Source organism: Geotrypetes seraphini, chromosome 12 (genome assembly GCF_902459505.1).
Source record: "Geotrypetes seraphini chromosome 12, aGeoSer1.1, whole genome shotgun sequence".
NCBI classification, from domain to species: Eukaryota; Metazoa; Chordata; class Amphibia; order Gymnophiona; family Dermophiidae; genus Geotrypetes; species Geotrypetes seraphini.
The window spans coordinates 68,964,338-68,988,873 of NC_047095.1; the positions used below are offsets into that span (position 1 = coordinate 68,964,338).

At 44.2% G+C, this 24,536-nt stretch overlaps 1 protein-coding gene across 1 annotated transcript in view; it reads left to right on the forward strand.

Annotated features, from left to right (window-relative positions):
- The window catches only part of ATP6V0B (ATPase H+ transporting V0 subunit b), an 87,031-nt gene that overhangs the window by 15,037 nt on the left and 47,458 nt on the right, over positions 1-24,536 (forward strand). Inside the window, exon 2 of the mRNA XM_033916843.1 lies at positions 14,396-14,444. Within this exon, the coding sequence (XP_033772734.1) occupies positions 14,396-14,444 (49 nt within the window). The remainder of the gene's footprint in view (positions 1-14,395; positions 14,445-24,536) is intronic.

A 24,536-nucleotide genomic window follows, 5' to 3' on the forward strand; every position in this document is an offset into this window, starting at 1 on the left:
ATTGCTGATAACTTTCCAGACTGCAACAATGAAAGAAGTTGTATTACTAAGGTGTGTGATCTAGGTTGACATTTGGTGTAGTACCCTGACTTAGGGGGGTATTCTGCTCTACTGCCCATTACACAATTAGCATAGAATTATGAAATTGCTGTGTAGAATTCTTCACAGGGACCAGTGTGACAGCTTTTCAAGCCTGTCCTTGAACAACACCCTGCCAGTCAGGTTTTCAGGATATCCACAAATGAATAATGCATGAGATCTCTGCATACCAAAGAGGCAGTGTTTGCAGATCTATCTTGTGCTTATTCATTGTGGATATTCTGAAAACCTGACTGGCTGGGTATACCCCAAGGACTGGCTTGAGAAGCACTGGCATAGATTATACAGTATTTTGAATGCAATATGTGCCCTTCATGGCATCCTCGCTGCAGGAAAAACTGGTTCTAATATTTTTCTTTACTCCCAGAGTCTAATCTATAACAGAGGAGGAAAGTGGATGCATGTCAGTCAGTCCTTGCCTTTCACCAGCACTTGAGGCTTCAGGGCTCTATGGGAGGAGTTTTCAATCCAGTCAACTGGACTCACGTACTCACTTGGGTTTTCAGTATATCCACAATGATTATGTATATGAGAAATCTGCATATGATGGAGGTACTGCATGCAAACTTCTAATGCATATTCATTGTGAGTATCTGAAAACTTGATGGCTGGGTGTGTCCTGAGGGCTCTAGTAGTAGTAAAAAACCACAGCTTTACAGTATCCCATATGGTGAAATACTACATTCAGCCTCGAGTGCTAGAGCAGGAAAGGGGTTAGGAAAAATGGGTTAAGTTCTGGGCATGTGTGTGCCTTGGGTGGGGTGGGCAAGAGCAGGAGGGGTGTGTACTTGGTGATATGTCAGAAATGGGGCAGGAGGATCAAGCCTTATGGTGAGGCAATTATACACACAGAATTATCAATAAAAAATGCAGAATTTGTATTTATTTTAAAATTTATATACAGCTTTAAACCAAAATAGTGTACAATCAACATACAAAATATAAGACATACAATTTTCAATTGTGCAGAATTCCTTCAGGAGTATTTAATTTTACATATGGCCTACCCTTATATTAGAAACCAGGTACCTCATGTATGAAATTTTAGTGCAGTGATGGATAGAAATATTTGGAAAAGTAACAGAATCATGGTATTGATTGGGTTTAGGCTTGGGCAGCTTCTTCCCAGCTGCACAATCAAGATACAAATAAAGAGCTCCACATTGACCAGAATAGAGCACATCTCCATCCACTTTACAGAATGTCTTGCTGTGATCCTGCAACCAGTGGTGGGAAAACCATTAACTTGGGTTTCAGCCCAGAATTTTTAGGAGCCAGGAACCATTTTTAATTATTTTTAATTGAGTTTTTAATATGTGTAACATTGATTTTCTCTGATTATAATGTTCACAACAGTAGAACATTATAGTCCATTCTCGTTATTCACAGTAGTACGGTTCCTGAAAATGTTTGCAACAACGTAAGTAACGAAATGCTGAGTCTATGGGAAAATAGGTTTGATTCCAAAAGTACACATTGCACCTCAAAACTGTAGAAAATTAACAGTGGATCCTCTTTGGAAAATAGGGTTAGGTTCCTGCATGGGACAGCACTTAAAAGTACCTGCAGATGCTTGTAATTCACTCTCTGAACACTTGGGGCCATATCGACACAAACGGAAGACACTGAAGTGAAAATGAAAGCAAAGAGAGCTGTTTTTTAAGAGGAGGTCTGCAAATACATGAACACAGCGGTGTGAATGGGAAATATCGGTCAAAATGGATGCAACCATGGATATGTGAAATTGTGCATGAATAATAAGAATGGACTATTTTTGACACTTGGATTTACACAGTTTTTATTTCCCTTTTTACTACATTTTTTGGCCATTTTTGTTTTTGCTTGGGGTGAAGATATCATCTGCTTATTGTTTCTCATTCCCTTGTTGCTGTTCCTTTCTCCATTCCTCTCTCCACTTGTTCTTTCATCTCTAGCCTCATTTACATACTGTTGTGGTACCAGGTTTTTTGTTTTGTCTACATTGGGATTATAGTCTTTATCCCAGGACAAGCAGGCAGCCTATTCTCACATATGGGTGACGTCATCCACTGAGCCTGGATGCGGACAGCCTTGCAAGCAGACTTGCTTGGAGAAACGTAGAAGTTTCGAGTCTGCCGCACCGCTCATGTGCGAGTGCCTTCCTGCCCAGCACAGGGCGAATCTTCTCAGTTTTCCACGGAGCCGAGAAGTCTGTCTTTGACACTCTTCTTGAAACTTCATTGCTTCATGCCTTATCTTCACCGTGGTTTGTGTTAGTTATTTCGCGAATCGCTGTGTTAATTTCTTTATTTTCTGTTTTAAAAAAAAGACTTATTTTTTCTTCGTCAACTGACTGTCGGGGCAGGTTGCTCGCCCACAGCCTATGGGCTTCGACTTCACAGCTGCTATCTTTCCTTCTATGTCCCGGCCAAGAAGTGTAGCCAGTGCCAGCGTGCGATTTCCCTCACGGCCCCACACCGCTGGTGTCTTAAGTGTCTTGGACCTGACCATAGTCCGAAGTTGTGCCCGCGCTGTGCTACTTTTCAACCTCAAGCCTTTAAACGTCTTCGGATTCAAGTGGAAAAGCTGTTCAGGATGGACTCTTCAGCTACACCTTCGACCTCGGGTCCTGACTCGGTCCAGACTTCAGCCAGGGGTCCTCCTGCTTCAACGACTCCGATCTTGAGTCTCATCAGACCTTCCTCGTTTGGATCGTCTTTGGCCTTGAGTACACCTGCTTTATCTTCCCCTGAGCTTCCCTCAGGTCAGATACCTAAGCATAAGGTTCCTGCGGTGGTCCCCAAGCTCTCCAAGCATCAGTCCAAGCCAAAGCATGCTTCTACTGCCACTTCGAAGCCTATAGCCTCAGCAAGTGGTCCAGTTTCAGACTCGGATCCACAATTGCAGGCTTCTCTCCAGATCATGTTAGAGCAGAAATTTGTTCAGTTACTAACCAAATACATTCCTGCCTCGACTCTGTTTCCTGCATTCCAGCCTGAGCAATCAGCAGTCTCCCGCGAGGTCAAGTCTTTGCGAGTGTCTGGTCTGGAATCTACACACTCTATGCAAGGAGCCGAGTCTTTGCGAGTGTCTCAACAGGAATCCTTACACTCCAACAAGGACTGAGTCTTTGGGAGTGCTTTGAGATTCCTCGATCCAAACCACTGAGTCTATGGGGTTTCGATCTACAGCTTCTAGCCCTATTCATTCACCAGCGGCACAGCCTTTTTCCAGGCATAGGGCAAACTCTCCTCGATCTCAACCGAGACCTACTTCCAGGCAGCACTCTCGTCATCGAGGTGCAGGTCTTCTTCCACAGAAAAGCCTTCCTTGTCCAGGCCTCCAACCCCTCTATCAAGGTCTCCACTTTCATACCCTGAGGACTCAGTTGATTCCAATGCCTCCTCTAAGTCTGTATATTCTTTGGGTTACCAGTACTCTAGAGCGGCTTCGCCTTCCTTCTCCACTCGAGGCGCCTCGAGGTCATCGAGTCCTTCTCGAGGCCAGACTCTGGCAGAACAATTATCTTTTTCCTCCTTTCTTCGTCAAATGACTGACGACCTGGAAATTAAATTGGACGTTGGTTCTAAATATTCTAAGGAGTATTTAGAGGAAATGCATCTGCCTCAGCCTCCTGCGAAGTCACTCAAGCTTCCTCTTAATAGACTTTTGTCTAAAACTTTCAAAACAAAATCTAGAGACTCCTTATGCTATACCTGCTGTTCCAGGTAAATTGGAATCGAGGTATAGAACACCACATTGCAAGGGATTTGAGAATTCACAGTTATCGCACCAATCCCTTTTTGTGGAATCTTCATTAAAGAGAACCCATCCTTCCAGAGTCTATGCCACAGTACCTCCTGGAAGAGAGGGCAAGACCATGGACAAGTTTGGCCGTCGCCTTTATCGGAATTCCATGATAGGCTCTAGAGTCCTCAATTACAATTTCATCTTCATGACTTATTTAAAGTTCTTGATTGACCATCTTCCAAGTTTTATGAAGAACTTGGATGAATATAGACATGTGGAGTTTCTGGAGCTCTGTGCTACCTTGGCGCAACTCTGGTTACATCTTCTCCAGTCATCTTACAATGCTTTTGAACTTTCTTCCAGGATCACTGCTTTCTCAGTAGCGATATGCCACATGGCCTGGCTTCGCACCATTAATATGGTCCCTAATCTTCAGGATCGTCTGGCTAACATTCCTTGTGAGGGCAATGACCTCTGATGAATCCATAGAGGCCGCCACCAAGAAGTTCTCTGAACATGAAAAATATTTTGTTTCAATTGTCAGACCAAAGCCAAAGGCGTTATCCTCCAAGGGCGGCTCCTTACAATCGAGCACCCCCCAAGAAACAACAGCAGCAGAAGCAATAGAAACCTCAGCCTTCAGCTGCGCCTAAGGCTGTGCAGCCTTTTTGACTGTCTCAAACAGAGCATAATCTCCATCGTTCTGCCTCTGTCCTCCCTTCCCCCCATATTAGGTTGTCTCCATCATTTTTACCAATGATGGGAGATCATTACATCTGACCTCTGGGTGCTGTCAATAATCAGGGAAAGATACTCTTTTCATTTCTCTCAGATTCCACCAGTGCTTCCTCCAGGAGAGTATCCTTCCAATCCATCCCAGACCGCCCTTCTTCAGGAAGCTCAAGGTCTGCTTCATCTCCGTGCCATCAAGGAAATTCCTTTGGAACAGCAGAGCAGGGGGTTTTACTCCCGTTACTTCCTAGTTCCGAAGAAGACGGGCAATCTGCGACCCATTCTGGATCTCAGGGCTCTCAACAAATTTTTAGTCAAAGAAAAATTTTGTATGCTGTCCCTGACGTCCCTTTATCCCCTTCTAGATCAGAACGATTGGTTATGTTCTCTAGATCTAAAGGAGGCTTACACTCACATCCCCATTCATTCGGCCTCCCGTCAGTACTCAGATTTCAGGTGGGGAATCTGCATTATCAATACAGAGTGCTATCCTTTGGCCTGGCATCATCTCCCAGAGTGTTCACCAAGTGCCTCATAGTGGTAGCAGCAGCACTAAGGAACCATGGTCTCCAGGTGTTTCCCTACTTAGACGACTGGCTCATCAAAGATTCAACATCTCAGGGGGTTATTGTAGCATCCCAACGGACTACGTGGTTCCTATAAAGCTTGGGATACGAAATCAACTTTCCTAAATCTCAACTTCAGCCCTCTCGGAATCTACAGTTCATCGGAGCTGTTACAAAGTGTCTTCCCGCTCTTCACTCTCAGCAAGACACATGATGGTACTACTAGATCACGTGGCCTCCACAATACACATGACTCCTTTTGCCAGACTTCACCTCAGAATTCCTCAGTGGATGCAGGCTTGTGATCCACTGTCTTGACACATTACAGTCACTCCTTCGTTGAGACAGTCTCTCCGCTGGTGGATGCTCTCTTCCAATCTCTCCAGAGGTTTGCTGTTTCAGACACCCCCTCATCAGAAGGTCCTTACCACAGATTCCTCGACCTACACTTGGTGGGGGGGCTCACCTCGACGGTTTCCGTACTCAAGGCCACTGGTCCAGCACAAATCGTCAGTGTCACATCAATCTGTTGGAACTCAGAGCGATCTTCAATGCTTTCAAAGCTTTTCAACATCTTCCTCATGACTGGGCAGTCCTCATCTGAACAGACAACCAAGTCGCCATGTACTATGTCAACAAGCAGGGAGGAACAGGATCTCTCCCTTTGTCAAGAAGTTCTGAAGGTTTGAGACTGGGCAATCCTCCACAACACCTTCCTGAAAGCTGTTTACATCCAAGGGGCAAAAAACTGTTTGTTGGACAAGTTGAGTCGTCTTCTGCAACCTCACGAATGGACACTCAATTCTTTGCCTCTTCATTACATTTTTTCTCAGTGGGGGCCTCCTCAGATAGATCTCTTTGCATCTCCCCACAACCACAAACTGCCTCAGTTCTGCTCCAGGATATATCCTCCTCATCACCTCGAGGCAGATGCTTTTCTACTGGAATGGACGAATCTCTTCCTGTATACATTCCTTCCATTCCCTCTCATTCTCAAGTTGAAGAACGATCATGCCACCACGATTCTGATAGCTCCTCTGTAGCTGAGACAATCTTGGTACTCCCTTCTACTTCAACTCAGCAGCAGGGAGCCATACCTTCTACCTTTTCTGTCTCTACTTACACAGAGTCAAGGATCCAAACCTCTCTGCACCTGACAGCTTGGTACCTCTCAACTTAACTCCTCTTCAGTTTTCTCAACCTGTAAGAGGCATTTTAGAGGCTTCCAGAAAGCCTACCACTAGACAATGCCACCACCAAAAATGGACTAGATTTTCTACGTGGTGCATCTCTCATGATAAGGAGCATCAGCATTCTTCCTTATCTTCTGTTCTGGATTATCTTTTGCACTTATCCACCTCTGGCCTCAAGTCTACATCTATCCGAGTCCATCTCAGTGCAATTGCTGCTTTTCATCAGCCTATTGAAGGGAACCCCCCTCTGCTCATCTGGTGGTTTACAAATTTATGAAAGGACTTTTCAATGTCAAACCTCCTTAAACCACCTCCAGTGGTTTGGGATCTCAATGTGGTTCTTGCTCAATTGATGAAGCCTCCATTTGAACCAATGTCTAGGGCTCATCTGAAATATCTCATTGCCCTCACATCTGCTCAAAGAGTCAGTGAGCTGCAAGCTTTAGTTGCTGATCCACCTTTCACTGTGTTCCATCATGATAAGGTGGTCCTTCGTACTCATCCTAAATTCTTACCTAAAGTGGTTTCAGAATTTCATCTCAACCAATCCATTGTTCTTCCAGTGTGTTTTTCCAAAGCCTCATTCTCACCCTAGAGAATCAGCTCTTCATACTCTGGACTGTAAAAGTGCCTTGGCCTTCTACTTGGAATGCACCAAACCACACAGATCTGCTCATCAATTTTTTTGTCTCCTTCGATCCAAACAAGTTGGGGCTTCCATAAAAACTTAAGAATTGCCGCTGCTGGGTCAGACCAGTGGTCCATCGTGCCCAGCAGTCCGCTCATGTGGCGGCCCCCAAGTCAAAGACCAGTGCTCTAAAATGAGTCCAGCCTCATCTCTGTACGTCCCAGTTTAGCAGGAACTTGTCCAGCTTAGTCTTGAAACCCTGGAGGGTGTTTTCCCCTACAACAGACTCTGGAAGAGCATTCTGGCTCTCCACCACTCTCTGGGTGAAGAAGAACTGCCTTACGTTTGTACGGAATCTATCCCCTTTCAACTTTATAGAGTGCCCTCTCGTTCTCCCTACCTTGGAGAGTGTGAACAGTCTGTCTTTATCTACTAAGTCTATTCCCTTTTCAATTTCTAAGCATACCATCTCCAACTGGATGGCTGCTTGTATATCTTTCTGCTATGCCCAGTGTCGAGTCACAGCCCACAAAGTCAGAGCAATGGCGGATTCAGTAGCTTTCCTCAGATCCACTCCTATTGAGGAAATTTGTAACGCTGCCACTTGATCCTCGGTTCATACATTCACTTCTCATTATTGTCTGGATGTTTTCTCCAGATGGGATGGCCATTTTGGCCAGAGAGTATTACAAAATTTATTCTCTTAAGTTGCCAACACTCCCACCATCCCATTCTGGTTGGCTTGGAGGTCACCCATATGTGAGAATAGGCTGCCTGCTTGTCCTGGGATAAAGCACAGTTACTTACTGTAGCAGTTGGTATCCAGGTACAGCAGGCAGCTATTCTTACAACCCACCCATCTCCTCTGGTTGGCTTCTCTGCTAGCTATCTGAACTGAGGAGACTTGCCCAGGGCTGTGCGGGAAGGCACTTGCGCATGAGCAGTGTGACAGAGTCAAAACTTCTACGTTTCTCCAAGCAAGTCTGCTGTGAGGCTGTCCGCAAGCGGGCTCCGTGGATGACATCACCCATATGTGAGAATAGCTGCCTGCTGTCCCTGGATAACAACTGTTACGGTAAGTAACTGTGCTTTTTCTTCAAGGTCTATACAGGGGGTAAAAAAGAGAAGTAAGGTCCAGGGTAGAGAATGACACAGGGAAAAAAAAATTATCACCATTCCCGTGAGCTTGTCCCCGTAACTGCCCTGCAAACTTGCAGATCCCATCTGCACAAGCCTCAAATAATTATGATTTTATACTGAACTTATTTTATTAAAGTATAAAAAGAGACAATATTCTGTACAATTGTCATTTTATAAACACAAATAATACAGAGCAAGGATCAACAAAACCCCTGTCTTCCCTTCCTTTCACAAATATCCTCTCCATTATTGTGAAAACTGAACAAACCAAATTACTACAGAATGCTACATAGAAAAATCAAACTAACAGAATACTTCAGTCACACATGGCAGGAATAGTGTTAGGGGAGTGCAACTAGGGCAACGCCCCCTCCCCCTGGATCAGAGAGAGAGCCCTAAACCAGCTGGAAGCTAAAGAAGCACAGCCTGGGCTTTGCGGTTCTCAGTTATGTCTAATACCAACTCTGTAAAATACAAAAAAATTGGTATTAATGGTGATGATCTGTCCTTGAATGACCCTGGAGGTGATAAAGAAAAGTGTGCTTCCCCAAATTGGAATTAAAGAAAATAAAATGAGTAAAGTAAATAAGATAGATAAAAGGATCAATCAGTACGGGCCCAATACTCTCGTTTCAACCATTGGCCCCGGGCAGGTGTTTATACAGTGTCAAGCACTTAGAAATAAATCTAAATAAACCCTGCCCCGTACATCATATTATCCCTTTAATATATATGATTTATATAGAAGAATATAAATATATATTACCAAATAATTGGAAGCACAATCATCTCCAGATTAAAACAACAGGAGAGAAAATCACCCCAAAGAAAATCTCCCTGAAACCTAATATAAAAAAACACACAAAATGTGAAAAGTGAAAAAACCAAAATATAAAAACTGACAAAAAATCGTCAAAAAACAAATATGTATAACAATACAATATCCTCAGTCTGTTTCAACAAACCACAGGGTTAAAAGCCCTGTGCGCCTGTCACTGATAGTTCGTGAAAATAATAATGAATGGTGAAAAACAGTGAAATACTTAGCTCGGTGAATCAAAAACGGGACGAAGTTCAAAGTTCCTCAATCATAGCTGTTCAATTCCTCTTATTCATCGGTCCCGCTTGCATGAAAAAGTGCTCATTGGAAAATCATGGCTATCAATCCATTCGCCATGACATTTGAATCGCTCAGTCCCATACCATCAAAAGGGCTGTTCAATAATGTTCGCCACAAGTTTTGCTCGTTCTTCAATATGATTCACTACTCATTTTTGCTCACTCGACAGGTCCTGTTTCAATATCCTCTTCAGGAGGGAGCAAGAAAATTAATGAAATGACTGAAAATTTTTTCAAACACGCCAAGTCCTGAAATTGAAAGGACGAAATCGTTCCCAGCAGCGGCACAATCAAGCTGCTTTGACAAATAAATGTCTGAAACAAGGAGTTCTTATAGAATGCTTTAAAGAGCCCCACCTGAAACAACGCATACGTGGTGACGTTTGGGAGATGTCGACAATACATGAGAATCAAAGTAATACGAAAATAACCTTTATGTGAAACATTTATCAACATTCTCATTCAGGCCATGAGGAGAGAATGCTCGTAAGTTGAAAATCCAAAAGTTCTCTCTGACCAATAGATGATTTTGTCTGTCTCCCTTGAAGGTAATAGGAATTTGTTCCAATACACACCACCTGAGTTGGACAAATGTATGGTGGTGTTTTAGATTATGAGCCACCATAGGGGCAGTTAGCTTTTCGGTTTTGAGACAACTCCGATGTTCAATTAATCTAACTCTGATAGCCCGACTAGTACAGCCTACATAGATTAAACCACAAGGGCAGGAAATTACATAGACTACGTATGTGGAAACACACGATGTCACTGCTCTCAATTGATAGTTCCGCAGAGTTTTAGGATGTGTCCATGAATTGCCTTGATGAGAAGTGGTACACACCGAGCAGCGACCACAAGGGCCGTGACTTCCCTCTGTTGTCGATGGAGAATGATAGATGGTAAAGTCCGAGGAAACAAGATGTTCAGATAAATTTCTGCCTCTGGTGAAAGCAATGCATGGGTGATCTTTGAAAGCCGGATGTAGTTGTAAGACATGCCAATGTTTATTTAAACTCTGGGCTACCAGAGCAGAATGAGTTGAATGGGAGATAACACAAACTTGATTAGTAGATGTCTCTTTATTTTTTTGAATAAGAAGAAGGTCTCTGTTGGCATAACAAGCGCGCAAATAGGCTTTCCGGATAACAGATTCAGGATAGCCTCTGTTCAGGAATTTATCTTTTAAAATTCTGTCTTTGATTTGAAAATCGTATAAATTGGTACAAATCCTCCTTGCCCGTAAGAATTGGCCTATCGGAATCGCCGCTTTAAGGCGTCTAGGATGACAACTGGCATAAGATAAAAAGTTGTTTTTTTCAGTATGTTTGTGGTGCATCCTGGTGGAAAGACTGCCCTCTTCACAAATAACCTCAGTATCTAAGAAGGAGATATTATGAGTATGACAGGTGTGAGTGAACTTAAGGTTGGTTGTAAGGGAATTAATCCAAGAAATGAAAAGCTGGAGGGACTCCTTAGATGATGTCCAGATGAAAAAAATATCATCTATAAATCTAAACCAGCAGGCCATCTGTTGAAAATAAGGATGGACATATAAATATTGTTCCTCAAAGTTAGTCATAAATAAGTTAGCTACACTAGGGGCAGCCGTGGTGCCCAGGGCTACCCCTTGATTTTGTTGAAAAAAATCTTGATCGAACTTAAAATAGTTCCTAGTGAGAACTAGGGTAGCTAGGTCCAACAGGAACTTGGTGGAAACTCTGTCTGAAGTGTCCCGTTGATCTAAAGTGGACTCGACGACGTTGAGAGCTTCGGTCTGAGGTATGCTTGTATAGAGGGACACAACGTCCAGAGTTACCAGGATGCAGTTAGAAGGAAGAAGACCAATCCCTTCGATTCTTCGAAGGAAATCTGAAGTATCCTTAATATAGGATCTAGCCTGACAAACAAAGGGTTGCAAAAAATAATCGAGAAATTGGGACAAAGGTTCTAGTATGGTGTTCTTCAGGGAGACTATAGGTCTGCCCGGAGGAGATGTGAGGGATTTATGGATCTTGGGAACAGTATAGAAGACAGGGGTTCTTGGGCTAATAGGTAATAAAAACCGTTTTTCTGCCTTGGTGATCATTCCCTGTGCCCATGCGTTGTCAACTATCTGAATAATAATTTCTTGTAATTCCTTGGTGGGATCACAAGAAAGACGGCTGTAGTTGACAGTGTCCCCTAATTGCCTTTGAACCTCCTTTACCAACTCTAGCAGGATACATATTTCAAATCTGAAATATTCTAATCACAAAATATAAAATCAATTTTTTTCAACCTTTTGTTGTCTGGTAATTTTATTCTTCAAATCACATTGGTCTCAGGCTTTGGTTTTGGGTTCCTTCTGTCTTCATCGTGGCATGGCTGTTTCCTGAAGGTAAAATAGGCACAAGAGGAGCTGGAGAGGAGATGCAGAGTCTGACATGGGCACAATTTTTTTTACCATGGGAGCAAGACTTATCACTGCTACCGCAGGGCGGTGAAAGGTCTTGTCCCCATTCCTGCAGGGCAGTGATAGGTCTTGTCCCCATTCCTGTGGTAAACCAGTTGCAAATGTCTCCATTCCTGCGGATTTACTGTGGTGACCACGGTTTACCACGGTAAACGGTCCTCTCTAGGCCAGGGTTTCTCAACCCAGTTCTTAAGGAATCTCAGTCCACTCTGTTTTCCTAGATCTACACAATTTGCATAAGATATATTTGAATAAAATGGAGGCAGTGCATGCAAATTTAACCTTGTGCATATTCATAGTGTTTTGATTACGGTTCTTGCAGCTGTCCTGGTGGTACCTTGTGCAAGTGTTTCAGCTCTTGCTGTGGCTTTCTTCAGAGCCCTAGTCACGTTAGCCTTTCCTCATGGGTAAGTCGTCCCATCACTTTTATAATTTTTGTCGCCCTTCTCAGTATCTTTTCTAATTCTGCTATATCTTTTTTTGAGATGCGTTGACCAGAACTGCACACCGTATTTGAGTTGCGACCATATTATAGAGCAATACAAGGGTATTATAACATTTTACACAAGAATAGCCCCACTGGGCCAGACCAATGGTCTTTCAAGCCCAGTAGCCCGCCCTCCCGGTGTTTTCCATTCATTTCCTGATAATTTCTAACATTCTATTTACTTTCTTTGCAGCCGCCTCACATTGAGCTGAGGGTTTCAATGTATCCTCAACAATGACACCTAGATCCTTTTCCTAGGCAGTGACTGCAAACCAGCATCACATAGCTGGTTCCTCTTTCCCACATGCATCACTTTGCACTTGCTCACATTAAATATCATCTGCCATTTTGACGCCCAGTCTTCAGTCTCCCAAAGTCCTCTTGCAAATTTTTCACAATCCTCTTGCAATTGAACAACTTTGTGTCATCAGCAAATTTAATTATCTCACTAATTATTCCCATCTCTAGATCATTGATAAATATGTTAAAAGTAGTGGTCCCAGCTCAGACCCCTGGGGAACACCACTATTTGCCCTTCTCCATTGAGAATAGTGATCATTTAAACCTACTCACTGTTTTCTTAATGGCCTCTTTACCATTCATTTTAATGGCAGTATGTGCCTGTATGTACCGCATAGTGCTCAGTCCCTTTCTGCGTTGTGCATCCAGTAACCCTGCAGTAATTGAGCAATTTGGCTTGTGATAGCTTTTTGCATTGGCCCCTCTGTGATAATAGACAAATTCAGTTTTCTAAAAAAATATTTTTGTATAATACTTCTCTTAAAGTATGGTTTGTTGTTTTTGAGAGACAGCTTGACTGTTTGCTTGTTTTTTGGTTGCTGGGTTTTGTTTTGTTTTTTGCAATGATTTTACCTCACTGTTCAGCATAACTTCCAAGTTAAGGATGATGATGTGCAACTAGAACACACAAACATTTTTATCGCTTTTCTGCCACTTTTGACAATGCTGTTGTGTTTAGTAGGTGGTTCACATTTTTTATAGATCTGCCTACAAACTTTATATTACCTCTCAAAGTACCAAGTCATTATAAACAAAATGTTAAAACACAAAGAAGGGTGACTTTGGGAGTAAGACCCAATTCACCCATGAATTGAGTAAGTCGACATTGGTAGGAACTTACCCCCCCCCCCCCCCTTTAACAAAGCTACGTTAGGCTTTTTTATCGCTGTCCGCGGCAGCATTAGCTCCAATACTCATAGAATTCCTATGAACGTCAGAGGTGGCTTTGTAAAAGGGGGGGTTAGTTATTACTGCTGTGTAAAGAAAACACAAATTTGGGTTGTGGATAGTTATTTAATAGATAATGGAGATCAAAATGGCCTATGCACTCTCCCCATTAAAGTGGCTAATTACAACTCTAGCCACTTCATTTTCTGAAGTGCAAAAAGTCATATCGCTGCTTTCTGATGTGCATGAAAAATCCCACCATACTGTGTATACTTTGGAAGAAAGGTGGGAGAGGGGAGTGGGAGAGGGTATTGAAACTTCTTTATCCATGTGTGGCAAAATACACAGGAGAAGTCAAATTTCAGTTGAACGAAGCTCTGGAATTAGGGGATATCATGAAAATGAAAGGGGACAAACTTGGAGAACAAAGGAAATATTTCTATACTGAAAGGATGGTGGGTGTATGGAACAGCCTTTTGGTGGAGGTTGTGGAGAAGAAGACCATATTGGAATTAAAGAAAACATGGGGGATGGGATTTAATATATTGCCTCACAGTGGTTACAATCAGAGCAGTTTACATATTATATACAGGTACTTTAATAGTTACGTAAGTCAATAGAGAGTTAACCCCCCCCCCTTTACAAAAGTGCACTAGCGTTTTTAGTGCCAGCCGCAGCAGTAACAGTTCCAATGCTCATTGGAATTCTATGAGCATCGATGTTGTTACTGGTGCGGCCGGTGCTAAAAACGCTAGTGTACTTTTGTAAAAGGGAAGGGGGGTATAAATGACTTGTTCAGTGTCATAAGGAGCTGCAGTTGGGCTCAAATGCGGTTCCCCTGGATCTCAGGACACTTCACTAACCTGGGACAATTACATAGGATCTCTAAGGGAGAGGAAGGGATAGTAGAGGTATGGGTGGACAGACTGGGTAGGCCATGCTATATAGGCTTTATCTGCCTTCATTTTCTGTTTCTGTGTTTGCAGAGTTGCCAAGCTAATGCTTTGTCAGTTTTAGTTACCTCATGAGCTTGATTTTGGCTGTTTGATTTTTGTTTTTCAGGTACTTGCTACACAATATTTGGCCTTGGCTTCCGTTTCGATGTGGCATGGTGAGACTCCTTTTTCTTTTCTGCTTTTATGATAAATTGCTCAGCAGCAGAAGCATCAGAAATATGTTCTTTCTGCATAATCATCTCTGGCTGTTTCATCCTGCAATTGAAAAGCCTTGAATGTGGTGTGAGCTGTACAGATGTGAGACTAGCATCAGCAGATGTAGCTCAAGCATATCTGAATGATGGGAAATGGTACCTGATGAGGGGGCACAAAACTGAATTTCAGCACTGTTCAGCTGCACTCAAAGTTTTGGGTATTGTTTGCTGTGTGAAAATATTCCTTTAAAGCTCCGGTGAACTGTAGAAATAAGTTTGTGAAAAGCTGTGTGATTCTGGGTCAGATTGTCCTTTGATACATTGCTATGCATAGAAGCTTAAATATTGTTAAAAGAACCTGTGATACACAAAGAATTACTATACAGCTAAAATATTAATCCTATGCAGGTAGAAACAAATCTGAAATGAAACTGGTAAAAGAAGATTATACTTCAATCAATTTTAAATGCTTGATGCTTCAAAAAAAAAAAAAAAAAGACTTTTTATCTAGCGGTGTCCCTGCACTCCCTTGGGTTTTGAGCTCATTTGAAACTCATTCCTGTTTGGCTACCTTGCATTGAGCCTTTATTCAAAATTACCCAGGGTTTTCCCCCCTCCCCCCCCCCCCCCCCCCGATTTTATAAATCTCTTCTATTTAGCATATTTTTCAGCGTACACAAGAAAACTACACAGCTCCATTTTAGCAACGTTCAAACAGGATCAACCTCAAACTGCCAAACTGCCTCCTTTCTTCCCCTCCGCTTAGCCGCCAGCTATAGGACTGGTCACATGTAATCTTTTATGCCCTTCTTGGGTATATGGTGCCATTTCTGCTGAGAAGGATCATCAGATGGAGCCTATGTATCTCTGAAGAACACTAATCAACCTCATCTAATTGGCCGTAAGCTTACTTTGAGCAGAAACTTTGAGAGATCTTTTTCTATCTCCAGTTGACCTGATATAAGAAATGTCTTCCATTTCTTTGCTAACAGGATTTTGGCTACAGTCGTCAAAGTCCTCATCTTACTTTTAGGGTAAAGGTTCATGGATTTGATATACCACTTCTATGGCACATCCAAAAGCAGTTTACCCTAGAGGAAAGGAGAGACAGGGGAGATATGATTCAGACGTTCAAATACTTGAAGGGTATTAACGTAGAACAAAATCTTTTCCAGAGAAAGGAAAATGGTAAAACCAGAGGACATAATTTGAGGTTGAGGGGTGGTAGATTCAAGGGCAATGTTAAGAAATTTTACTTTACGGAGAGGGTGGTGGATGTCTGGAATGCGCTCCCGAGATAGGTGGTGGAGAGTAAAACTGTGACTGAGTTCAAAGAAGTGTGGGATAAACACAGAGGATCTAGAATCAGAAAATAATATTAAATATTGAACTAAGGCCAGTACTGGGCAGACTTGCACGGTCTGTGTCTGTGTATGGATATTTGGTGGGGGATGGGCTGGGGAGGACTTCAGTGGCTGGGAGGGTGTAGATGGGCTGGAGTAGGTTTTAATGGAGATTTCAGCAGTTGGAACCCAAGCACAGTACCGGGTAGAGCTTTGGATTCTTGCCCAGAAATAGCTAAAAATAAAAAAATTTAAATTGAATCAGGTTGGGCAGACTGGATGGACCATTCAGGTCTTTATCTGCTGTCATCTACTATGTTACATTTATTATACATAGGTACTATTTCTCTGTCCCTAGTGAACTCTCACAATTTAAGTTTTATACTTGAGATAGTAGAAGGTCAAGTGGTTGCCCAAGCTCACAAAGAGCCATAGTGGGAATCAAACTCTGTTCCCCAAGTTCTCAGCTCACTGCAGTAATTATTAGATTAAAAACATCCAGGTCAAATTTCAGGATATACTCTGCCTGTGTCTCAAGACCCTTTTTCCTCCAGCTCTTACTAAAGAAGAATGAATGTAAATGTATCACTCCTGTGGTAGCAACTAGAAGAAAAATGCTCTGCCTTTATCCCTCAAGATCTTATTTTAAAATTTGACCCTGACCCTCTGCATTTTTGGACACTTTTACCATATATGCAATACTGATACGACAAAGTAGACAAAATATGGTCTCACCTCGACTCCACTACACCAGTGTTTTTCAACCGCTGTTCCGCGGCACACTAGTGTGCCGCGAGATGTTGCCTGGTGTGCCGTACAGTGCAGACACTGATTAGGCCTCAGGCCGGGTCCCGCACGCGCTCCCATGAGACTCCCCCGGTCCCCGCTGCTGTTCAGTTTCGATCTTCTGCTCTGACGCAACCGGAAATAGGAAGTTGCAGCAGAGCAGAAGATTGAACACTGAGCAGCCGCGCGTGCGCGGCTCTTTGGGAAAGCGTGCATGTCGCCGAAAAACAAAACCTACAAACTAAGGTGAGGTGAAGGGAGAGAGCTGGCTAAACAGTAGGATCGATTGGGCAGGCGAGTGGTGGCTGCGGGGACCGTGCGATCGCTCGTGTTCCCGGCTCAAATTGGAAGGAGGGAGTGAAAGGGAAAAGGATTCTGGGCCAAGGGGATGAAGACGGAAAGAAAAACCCACAGCAGGAAAGAAAGGGAAGGACAGGCAGGTGAGCCAGATGCTAGAAGCAGGGGGGGGGAAGAAAGAGGGAAAAAAGCTAGATGGGGTTGAAAAGAAGAGACACACTGGTATGGAAGAGGAAGATAGGGGAAATCTGGACACAGGAAGGTAACAGAAAGAGGGGAAATTATGTGCATGGGGCATAGGGACAGAGACATAAAGGGGACATGCCATGGGGATGGAATATGGACACAGGGGGGGGGGGCAATGACAGATACATAGGGGAGATATTAGAAATGGAGAAAATAGGAGCACAGAAGCGAGATGGTTTGTGGGGATGGGATAGGGACCGAGCTCGCAGGCTCCAGTGGCTTGCACAAATTACATTGTAACGTGCCATGAAAATAAGAGGGAGGAAGGTAGATAGATAAGCCACGTGAGAGGAGCTGAAGGGTAGTAGAAAGGAACAGATGGTAAAGGAGGGAGGGAAGGGTGGTGGTGGAAAGGAATAGGACAGACATTGAAGGAGGGTGGAGAGGAACAGACCCCGAAGGGAAATGTGGAAGACAGAGTGGGAAGAAGACAGATGCCAGACTATGGGGGAGCGGAGGGAAGAAGATGGGTGCTAGACCAATTGGGGGGGGGGGGGTGAAGGGAGAGGCACAGTAACAGCAAATGGAAGACGTAGAGAGAAGACACACAGTGGATGGAAGGAATTGAATGAGAAGATGTGGAAAGCAGAAACCAGACAACAAAGGTAGAAAAAAAAATTATATTTATTTATTTATTTTTTGCTTTAGGATAAAATAGTATATTAGTTGTGTTGATAAAAATTTATAAACAAAGCCCTGCCAGCTGAACATCTCTTTCTCTAGTTCAGCAGCAGGAACTTTGATTTATAAGAAAGGAATAAGCTAAATATTACAGTACTAAGGCTTATATGGATGCAGCAGGGACGGTGACGGGGCGGTGAATGGGATGGCAGTGGCGGTGACGGGGCGGTGAAAGGGGTGACGGTGACGGGGCGGTGAAGGTAACGGCTGTTGACGAAGAGCTACGTGTGTGTCTTTCTTCGATTCCAGCCAGAATATCAGCTTTGTGTTCAGCCAAACAGGCCCAGGTTTCGCACTGAATAAAGTATTTTATAATTTTTCACTATTCTGTTTACTTAATATTTCATAATAAAGTAATTATAAAATACTTTCTTTGTGTTTATTTGATTCCTATTCAAGAGAATTACTTTATATATAGTCAATATAGGCACAGAGTTAAATTTTTTAACATTTTCTAATGGTGGTGTGCCTCGTGATTTTTTTCATGAAACAAGTGTGCCTTTGCCCAAAAAAGGTTGAAAAACACTGCACTACCCTATAGATATTGTTCTCCTGTGACTCAGACAAGATAATTAAAACTACAACTGGGAACCTAACTCACTTTGAAACTGTCTCCCATGATGACATCGCTGATATACTAGAAACTATTTGCCCTTCTGGCTCCAACCTGGGCTTCTGTCTGCCGTGCCTCCTAGTGGCAGTGAAAGACACCTTTGTGGACTCCATCCTTTCTGTCATCAACACCTCTCTACAAACAGGCATAGTACCCACAAACTGGAAATCAGCGGTCATCAGACCGATCTTGAAAACCCACACTCTCGACCCTAACGTGCCTGGTGTCACTAATCGGTCTAAAAGAAAATGGGATTCGTTATGCAAAATCTAAAAAGTCTATTTTTTCCATCGCTGGTAAAAAAAATCTCTGGAATTCAATTTCAGGTTATTGTTTGTTTTCTGATATTTGATATTAAGAGAAATTTTTTGTATTTTATTATGTTTGTGTTTCCAAAAATGTTGCTTAGTTTTAAGCGTTCCATAATTTTTAAAAATGCCATATATACTTGAATATAGGACGAGATTATGGGGCCAAGAAAATGGCCCAAAAATTGGGGTCTCGTCCTATATTCGGGTCATCACCCAGTGACCACCTGACACCCTCCCGGACTTGCTTCAGGCCTGCCATTAGATCAGGACAGGAAGGGTCCCTCCCATCCTGGCCGATACTAACAATTTCCCCCCTCCCCCCACATACCTGTTCCCTGGTGGTGTATGGGCAGAAGCGAGCTTTCCGCACTTGAGTCCCTCCTTCCGATCTTGCAACCAGTAGCCAACGGCGCACCCAGGCCGGCACACAAGAGTGAGCTTTTTGAGCTCCGGCCCTGCGCTGCTCCCTGAATGGTTACCGCCTGCTCTTGCAGGACTCACGAGAGCTGGCCTATCCTCCATACCTTCACCAGGTTCTACATTACAGGGTGTACGAGACAGCCAGGAAAGATGCTGCTTTTGGGTCCTTTGGCCTGCCCTAGATATTGGGGACTGCTTTGGTATGTCACTATGGTTCAGGACCACTAGACACATTGCACTAGAAAAAAAGATTAGATTCTTACCTCAATAGTCTTCTTTCTTGTAGATGTGTCTGGTTTTCCTGAAGCCCCGCCTTATATGTGGGCTTCACCTGCGTTCTTCCTTGGAATCAGTCTGGTCCTGGAGAAATCTCTGCCTTCCAAGGAGAGCTGGAAAATAAAAGAAAGAGACTTGTTCAAGACGGTGTATAGAATGCTTCAAGTCTCCACTAGATAGCGGGACATGCGAGTAACTATGAGCTTTATATAAGTTTCCCTAGCAACAGCAGCAGATGAATCCAGAGACCAATGGGATAGCTCACATCTACCAGCAGGCGGAGATAGAGAAACTGATTAACAGGTGGTCCTATTGGCTGGCACTCCTCCTGTTTATCCAGTATTCTCTATCTCCCAGCAGGAAAAGGTCGCTATTCAACTAGCTCCTGAATTCTGGCTGTGACTGGAACTTTATTTTCTCTTCAGTGAGGTTTCTCTTCAGTGAGACTGCCATTCTGTTTCTCCTGTTGAGGTTTCTCTTCAGTGAGCTGGCAATGCTATTTCTCCTGTTGAGATTTTCTCTTCAGTGAGACAGGGGTGTCCGGCTGAATGGTGCCGGCTTTAGGGGTTACACCTGGGCCCCCCCAGGTCCCTGCCTCACCCTCCCTCCATTGCTAGAGGGTCTGACTGGGTATCAGTTTTTTTCTTCTTTCCCTTCTCTGTTTAAAAAAAAAAAAAAAAAAAGAGACCACAGTTGCTACATTCTGTCATGCTTTTGCTGCAAACTGGCTTCAACCGGCCCTAACAACAAGCTTGTGAGTATATCTGGCTTTTACGGTTGTTTGAACTTCAGGTTCTGTTTGGGAGTCTTAGTACTGTGGGTTCGGTCATCGTACATTTAAGGTATGGATATTTTATTGAGGCTAAGTTTTATGACTAGAAATCCATGGAGGGAGCCGGAACTTCCCGCCCTTTGCATGGTTTCCCGCGCTTGGTTTCCTTGTTGGTTACAGCGCGGCAGTAGCGATGCGATTTCATGCTCGTACTTGTTCTCATTGTTGGGTTTCAGTGCAGCAGTAGTCCTGTTTATTCTGAGGCTCTCTTTCATCGGTGTTGGTCACGGCCATGTGCAGCTGATTGTGTAGGTGTCGGTTTATAGCAGCGCGCATGAGATGGGACATGTTTTTTCCGGCGCTGTGGGCCGTTCTTCTGGTTATTCCCCGAGTCTGATTTTCTTTCTATGCAAGCCGCAGCAGGGCAAATTTTGCGGGGCTCGAATCCGGCTATGTTTCTAGGAGCGTTGATGCAGCGACCACGTGTCAGCGAGAATCAGGCGTGCACTTGGGTCTCCGGCGATGGCGGGAGAGCTGCAGCGTTCCGGTAGTTTGTTTCCAGCTGTCTTTGGTCAGGGTATGCCGGGGCTTCTCTCCTTTCCGGTTCAGACATGTTGTATGTGTTTCACCAGCTTTGGGACAAGCTTGGGCAGATTTATATGTCTATGTCTGTGTTCCTGCTGTACTCCCTTGAAGGAAGCTGCTTGTTTAATCGGACTCTGGGGTTAGCACTCAAGAGGTTTACCAGAGAGACTCTGACCTGGGCTAGGTCACCCAGTCTCGGTTTGTCCCCGGACTGGGGCGACATACGGCAACTCACGGCACGGTGAGATCAACAGTAAGATAGTGCCCTGTATTTCACACAGGTATCTCATTGTCTCTCTTGGGGTCCCTGCAGATTGAGCCTTTGTCTGTTGGTAACTGTCCATATTTGGGCCTCTGTGCTGAGCTGCATGTGTCTAGTAGTGGCACAGGATATATATGCCTAAAGGTAGTACAAACAGTTTCCAAGTTCGGGCTGTCTCTATGGGCATAATGACACTGCGCATCTTCCTGCGGCCAGGACTCTCTTTCTCTATTTCTGAGGGGGCCTGGACTTCAGATTTCCATGCTTATCACGCTGGTTTCTCCTGTCACCATTTTCTCATGGCACATGCTAGACGGGCCCACCGACCAGACAGGAAGGGCTGTACAGCTCCTTTTAACCAGGAGCCAGTTACCTATTCTATCAAACCCGCGGAGGATCACACGCTATGTGGCTGTTAGCCTCATCCCTGAAGCTCTCATTAGCGATGTGAGCTTTGTCTGATACCTGTAAGGATGCTGTTTTCCACGGGGCGGTAGATGCAGCATCTTGATTGAGTCTAGTACGTATTCTCTTTAAAGGACATAAGTATTTCGCTCATGTTGCATGGGGTTAGTACTGTTTTCATGGTTCCTGTATATTCCTCTTTACATTGTGAAACTTGGTTTTTCCTAGGAGAATTTTCTTGCAGATCCTACAGTCTCATCCTGCCATTCCCTGACCTTCTGCACTTCATTCTGAGGGGATCTTGACTTCTTCCAATGACTCTTCAGGCTTTCTCATGAGGGAGAAGACGCTATAATGTCAGGTCAGGGGGCTGTGAAGATTTTTCAGGATGCTTGCGTCTTTGCATCCTCCTCAGGTTTCCAGTTCGTTCTTGGAGTCTCTATGTTTTATGTTTCCCTTTTCAGTGTTACTGTTCTTCAGGACAGTTCTTGTAGTTCTTCGGGAACTAAAGGACATTGTTCCACTTACTGCATGGTGCCTGAGACGGGGGCATTGGGCAGGCTGGATCCCATTCTGCTGAATTAGTTTCTCGGGGTTACACATTTCTGCAGACAACCTGGGAGTATATTTACATTTTCTCTATGGACTCTGAATCGGCACTTGGTTTGCCTGCCTCTCTTGGAGCAGCGCTTTCGGTTTTGGCACATGCCATTTCGCCTACCCAAGGCTTCACGAACGTTTTAGCTGATGTGGGCGGTGGTACCGTTTTGGCACTACCAGGCGATTCATCTAATTTCTTCTTGACTGCCTGCTTGATTCGGACGACTTCCAGTCGAGCCATTTGACTGACACGAAAAGGGTGGTATCTTTTCCTCAGTTCTTTACACGTGCATCTTCGAATTTGCACAGCGCTCTTTTCTCCTGTACTATTTATAGGTATATCGGGGTAATGTTTTTATTCATATAGGAGAGACATGTGTTTCTTTCTGGAGACTTGGGCGTGGGGGTCTCGGTCTCAGATTGGTATTCTCCTTCGCTTACCATGACCAAGAGTATGGGATTCTGTACAGTTTCTGGGATCCATATTGCTGACTCCACTGGGAACTTCGGCTTGCTTTCCCCTTCTTACGCTACAGCAGTCGCTTTTGTTCCGGTGGTTCCCGGTATCTCATGGCTCCAATTATTTGGTATGCTCCTCCTGCATCGCTCTGTGTGATTTGGTGGCTCAGCGCGATTTCTCTTTTCAAGGCATGCCTCGGTCTTTGCTGGACTAGTTCATGACCACCGACCATCCCGGGCTGTCGGGTTGGGGGGCTCGGTGGCTTCCATCCTCAGCTCCAGGAGTCTGGTCTTCAGAGGCAACTCAGTACTTGTTCATTCTTCTACTCTTGAGCAGGGTCAGGCTACCGTTCTGGAGCTTCAGATCATTCTTCCGGATTGCCGCTGAGGGTCCTTTTGGTCAGTATTAGGATGGGGGTGTTTCTCTACAGCTTGGGCAGTAGGTGTTGTACTCAGTTGGCAGGTGAAGTTGGTATGCTCCAATGGGTGGACTCTCATCTTCGTCTTCTGTTGGCAGATCCTTTTATGGATCAGGATAAGAGTTTGGATAGACTTTCTCTCTGCGGAATCTGAGCATGGCCCATTTCTTGTATGTTAGTGTACAGCGCTGTGTACGCTCTGGAAAGTGTGCATGTTAGTAATAGTGTAATATTCTGCATCCTGGATATTGAGATTTGTGGCTCAGGCGTTCTATCTCTTTTTATGGACGTGAGATCTCCTTGACCTAGACCTCATGGCCTCGTCTCTCAATTCTAAGCTTCCTAGCTTCTTCGGCGGGCCCAGGGAGTGAGAGTTAGAGGGGGTATCTGCATGGCTCCTTTCTCGCCTCTGCCTTCTCTTTTTCAGTGTTTTCCGCTGGCTGATGATGGCTTGGATTTGCCATCTCGAGCTCGCTTTCCGGGCACAGTATTTGTAGAATCTCTGGATTGGCGGCGTCATCCTTACTATGCGGATTTGATGAGCCTTTCGACAGCCGGACTAAGAAGTTTCCTGGTATCTCCGGCTTTGCTCGCCTAGGGTCCGATCGACATGGATATTTGTACTACTTTAGTATTACGACCTAGTTTTTTGAAAAATCTTGGCTGACGTGTAAGGGTTATGCGAAGCAGGTTGTTTCTTCTCTTATCCAGGTGCTACGGAAGTCTTCTCCTGTGGCTTCTGCTTCCTTTTGGAGGTTTTTCCTTTCTTGGGTGCTTCTTAACGTTTGAACCACTCCAGAGTTCCTTTTTGGCACAAGTGTATTGCCGAGGGCTTAGCGTTCAATTCCCTTCAGCTTCTAGTGCCATTCTTGGCTTGTTACAAGGGCTAGGTATGTTGCTCTTCGCTTACTTCTCAGCTTCATGTAGTTCAGTTCCTAAACAGAGTGCGGTATATTCATGCGCCTCTTAGAAAGCCCGGTTTGGAGTACAATCTTCACGTACTTCTTCTCAGTTTACCGAAGGTTTCATTTCGTCCTTGTCTTTTGGGACTCTAAAGGGCTGTGCCGTTGAACATGGGGTTTCTTGTGGCCATGGCTTCAGCTCTGCAGTTTTCTATGTTGCAGGCCTTGTTTAACGGGGATTCCTATTTCTGATTTCTGAAATATGGGTTATCAGTTCGGATGGTACCACTATTTCTTTCTACGGGGGTGTCTTTTCTTTTATGTCATGCTCGCTTTTCCTTCCTTCTTCCTGGGAGGAGAAATTGGGAGCAGTGCTTTTATTCACTGCATTTTTTGATACGTACGTAGCGTTCTCTGCGAGCTCGGTTTCTAACGACTTTTAGTTGTTTATATCTCCTTTTTGTATACTTCAAGGGACGCCTCAAACGTATGGCAGCGTCCGAAGCCTCCATCGCTCAATGGGTCCAGGAGGACATTCTTTATGCTTGCTTGCTGGCAGGGAAGCGGTTGGCGAAAGAACTTCATGACCATTCCGCTGGAGCGATGGCTACTTCTTGGGCTCGGCCCAGAGGTTTTTTCCTTGGAGGAGATTTGTCTCGCGACTCATTGGTCTTCC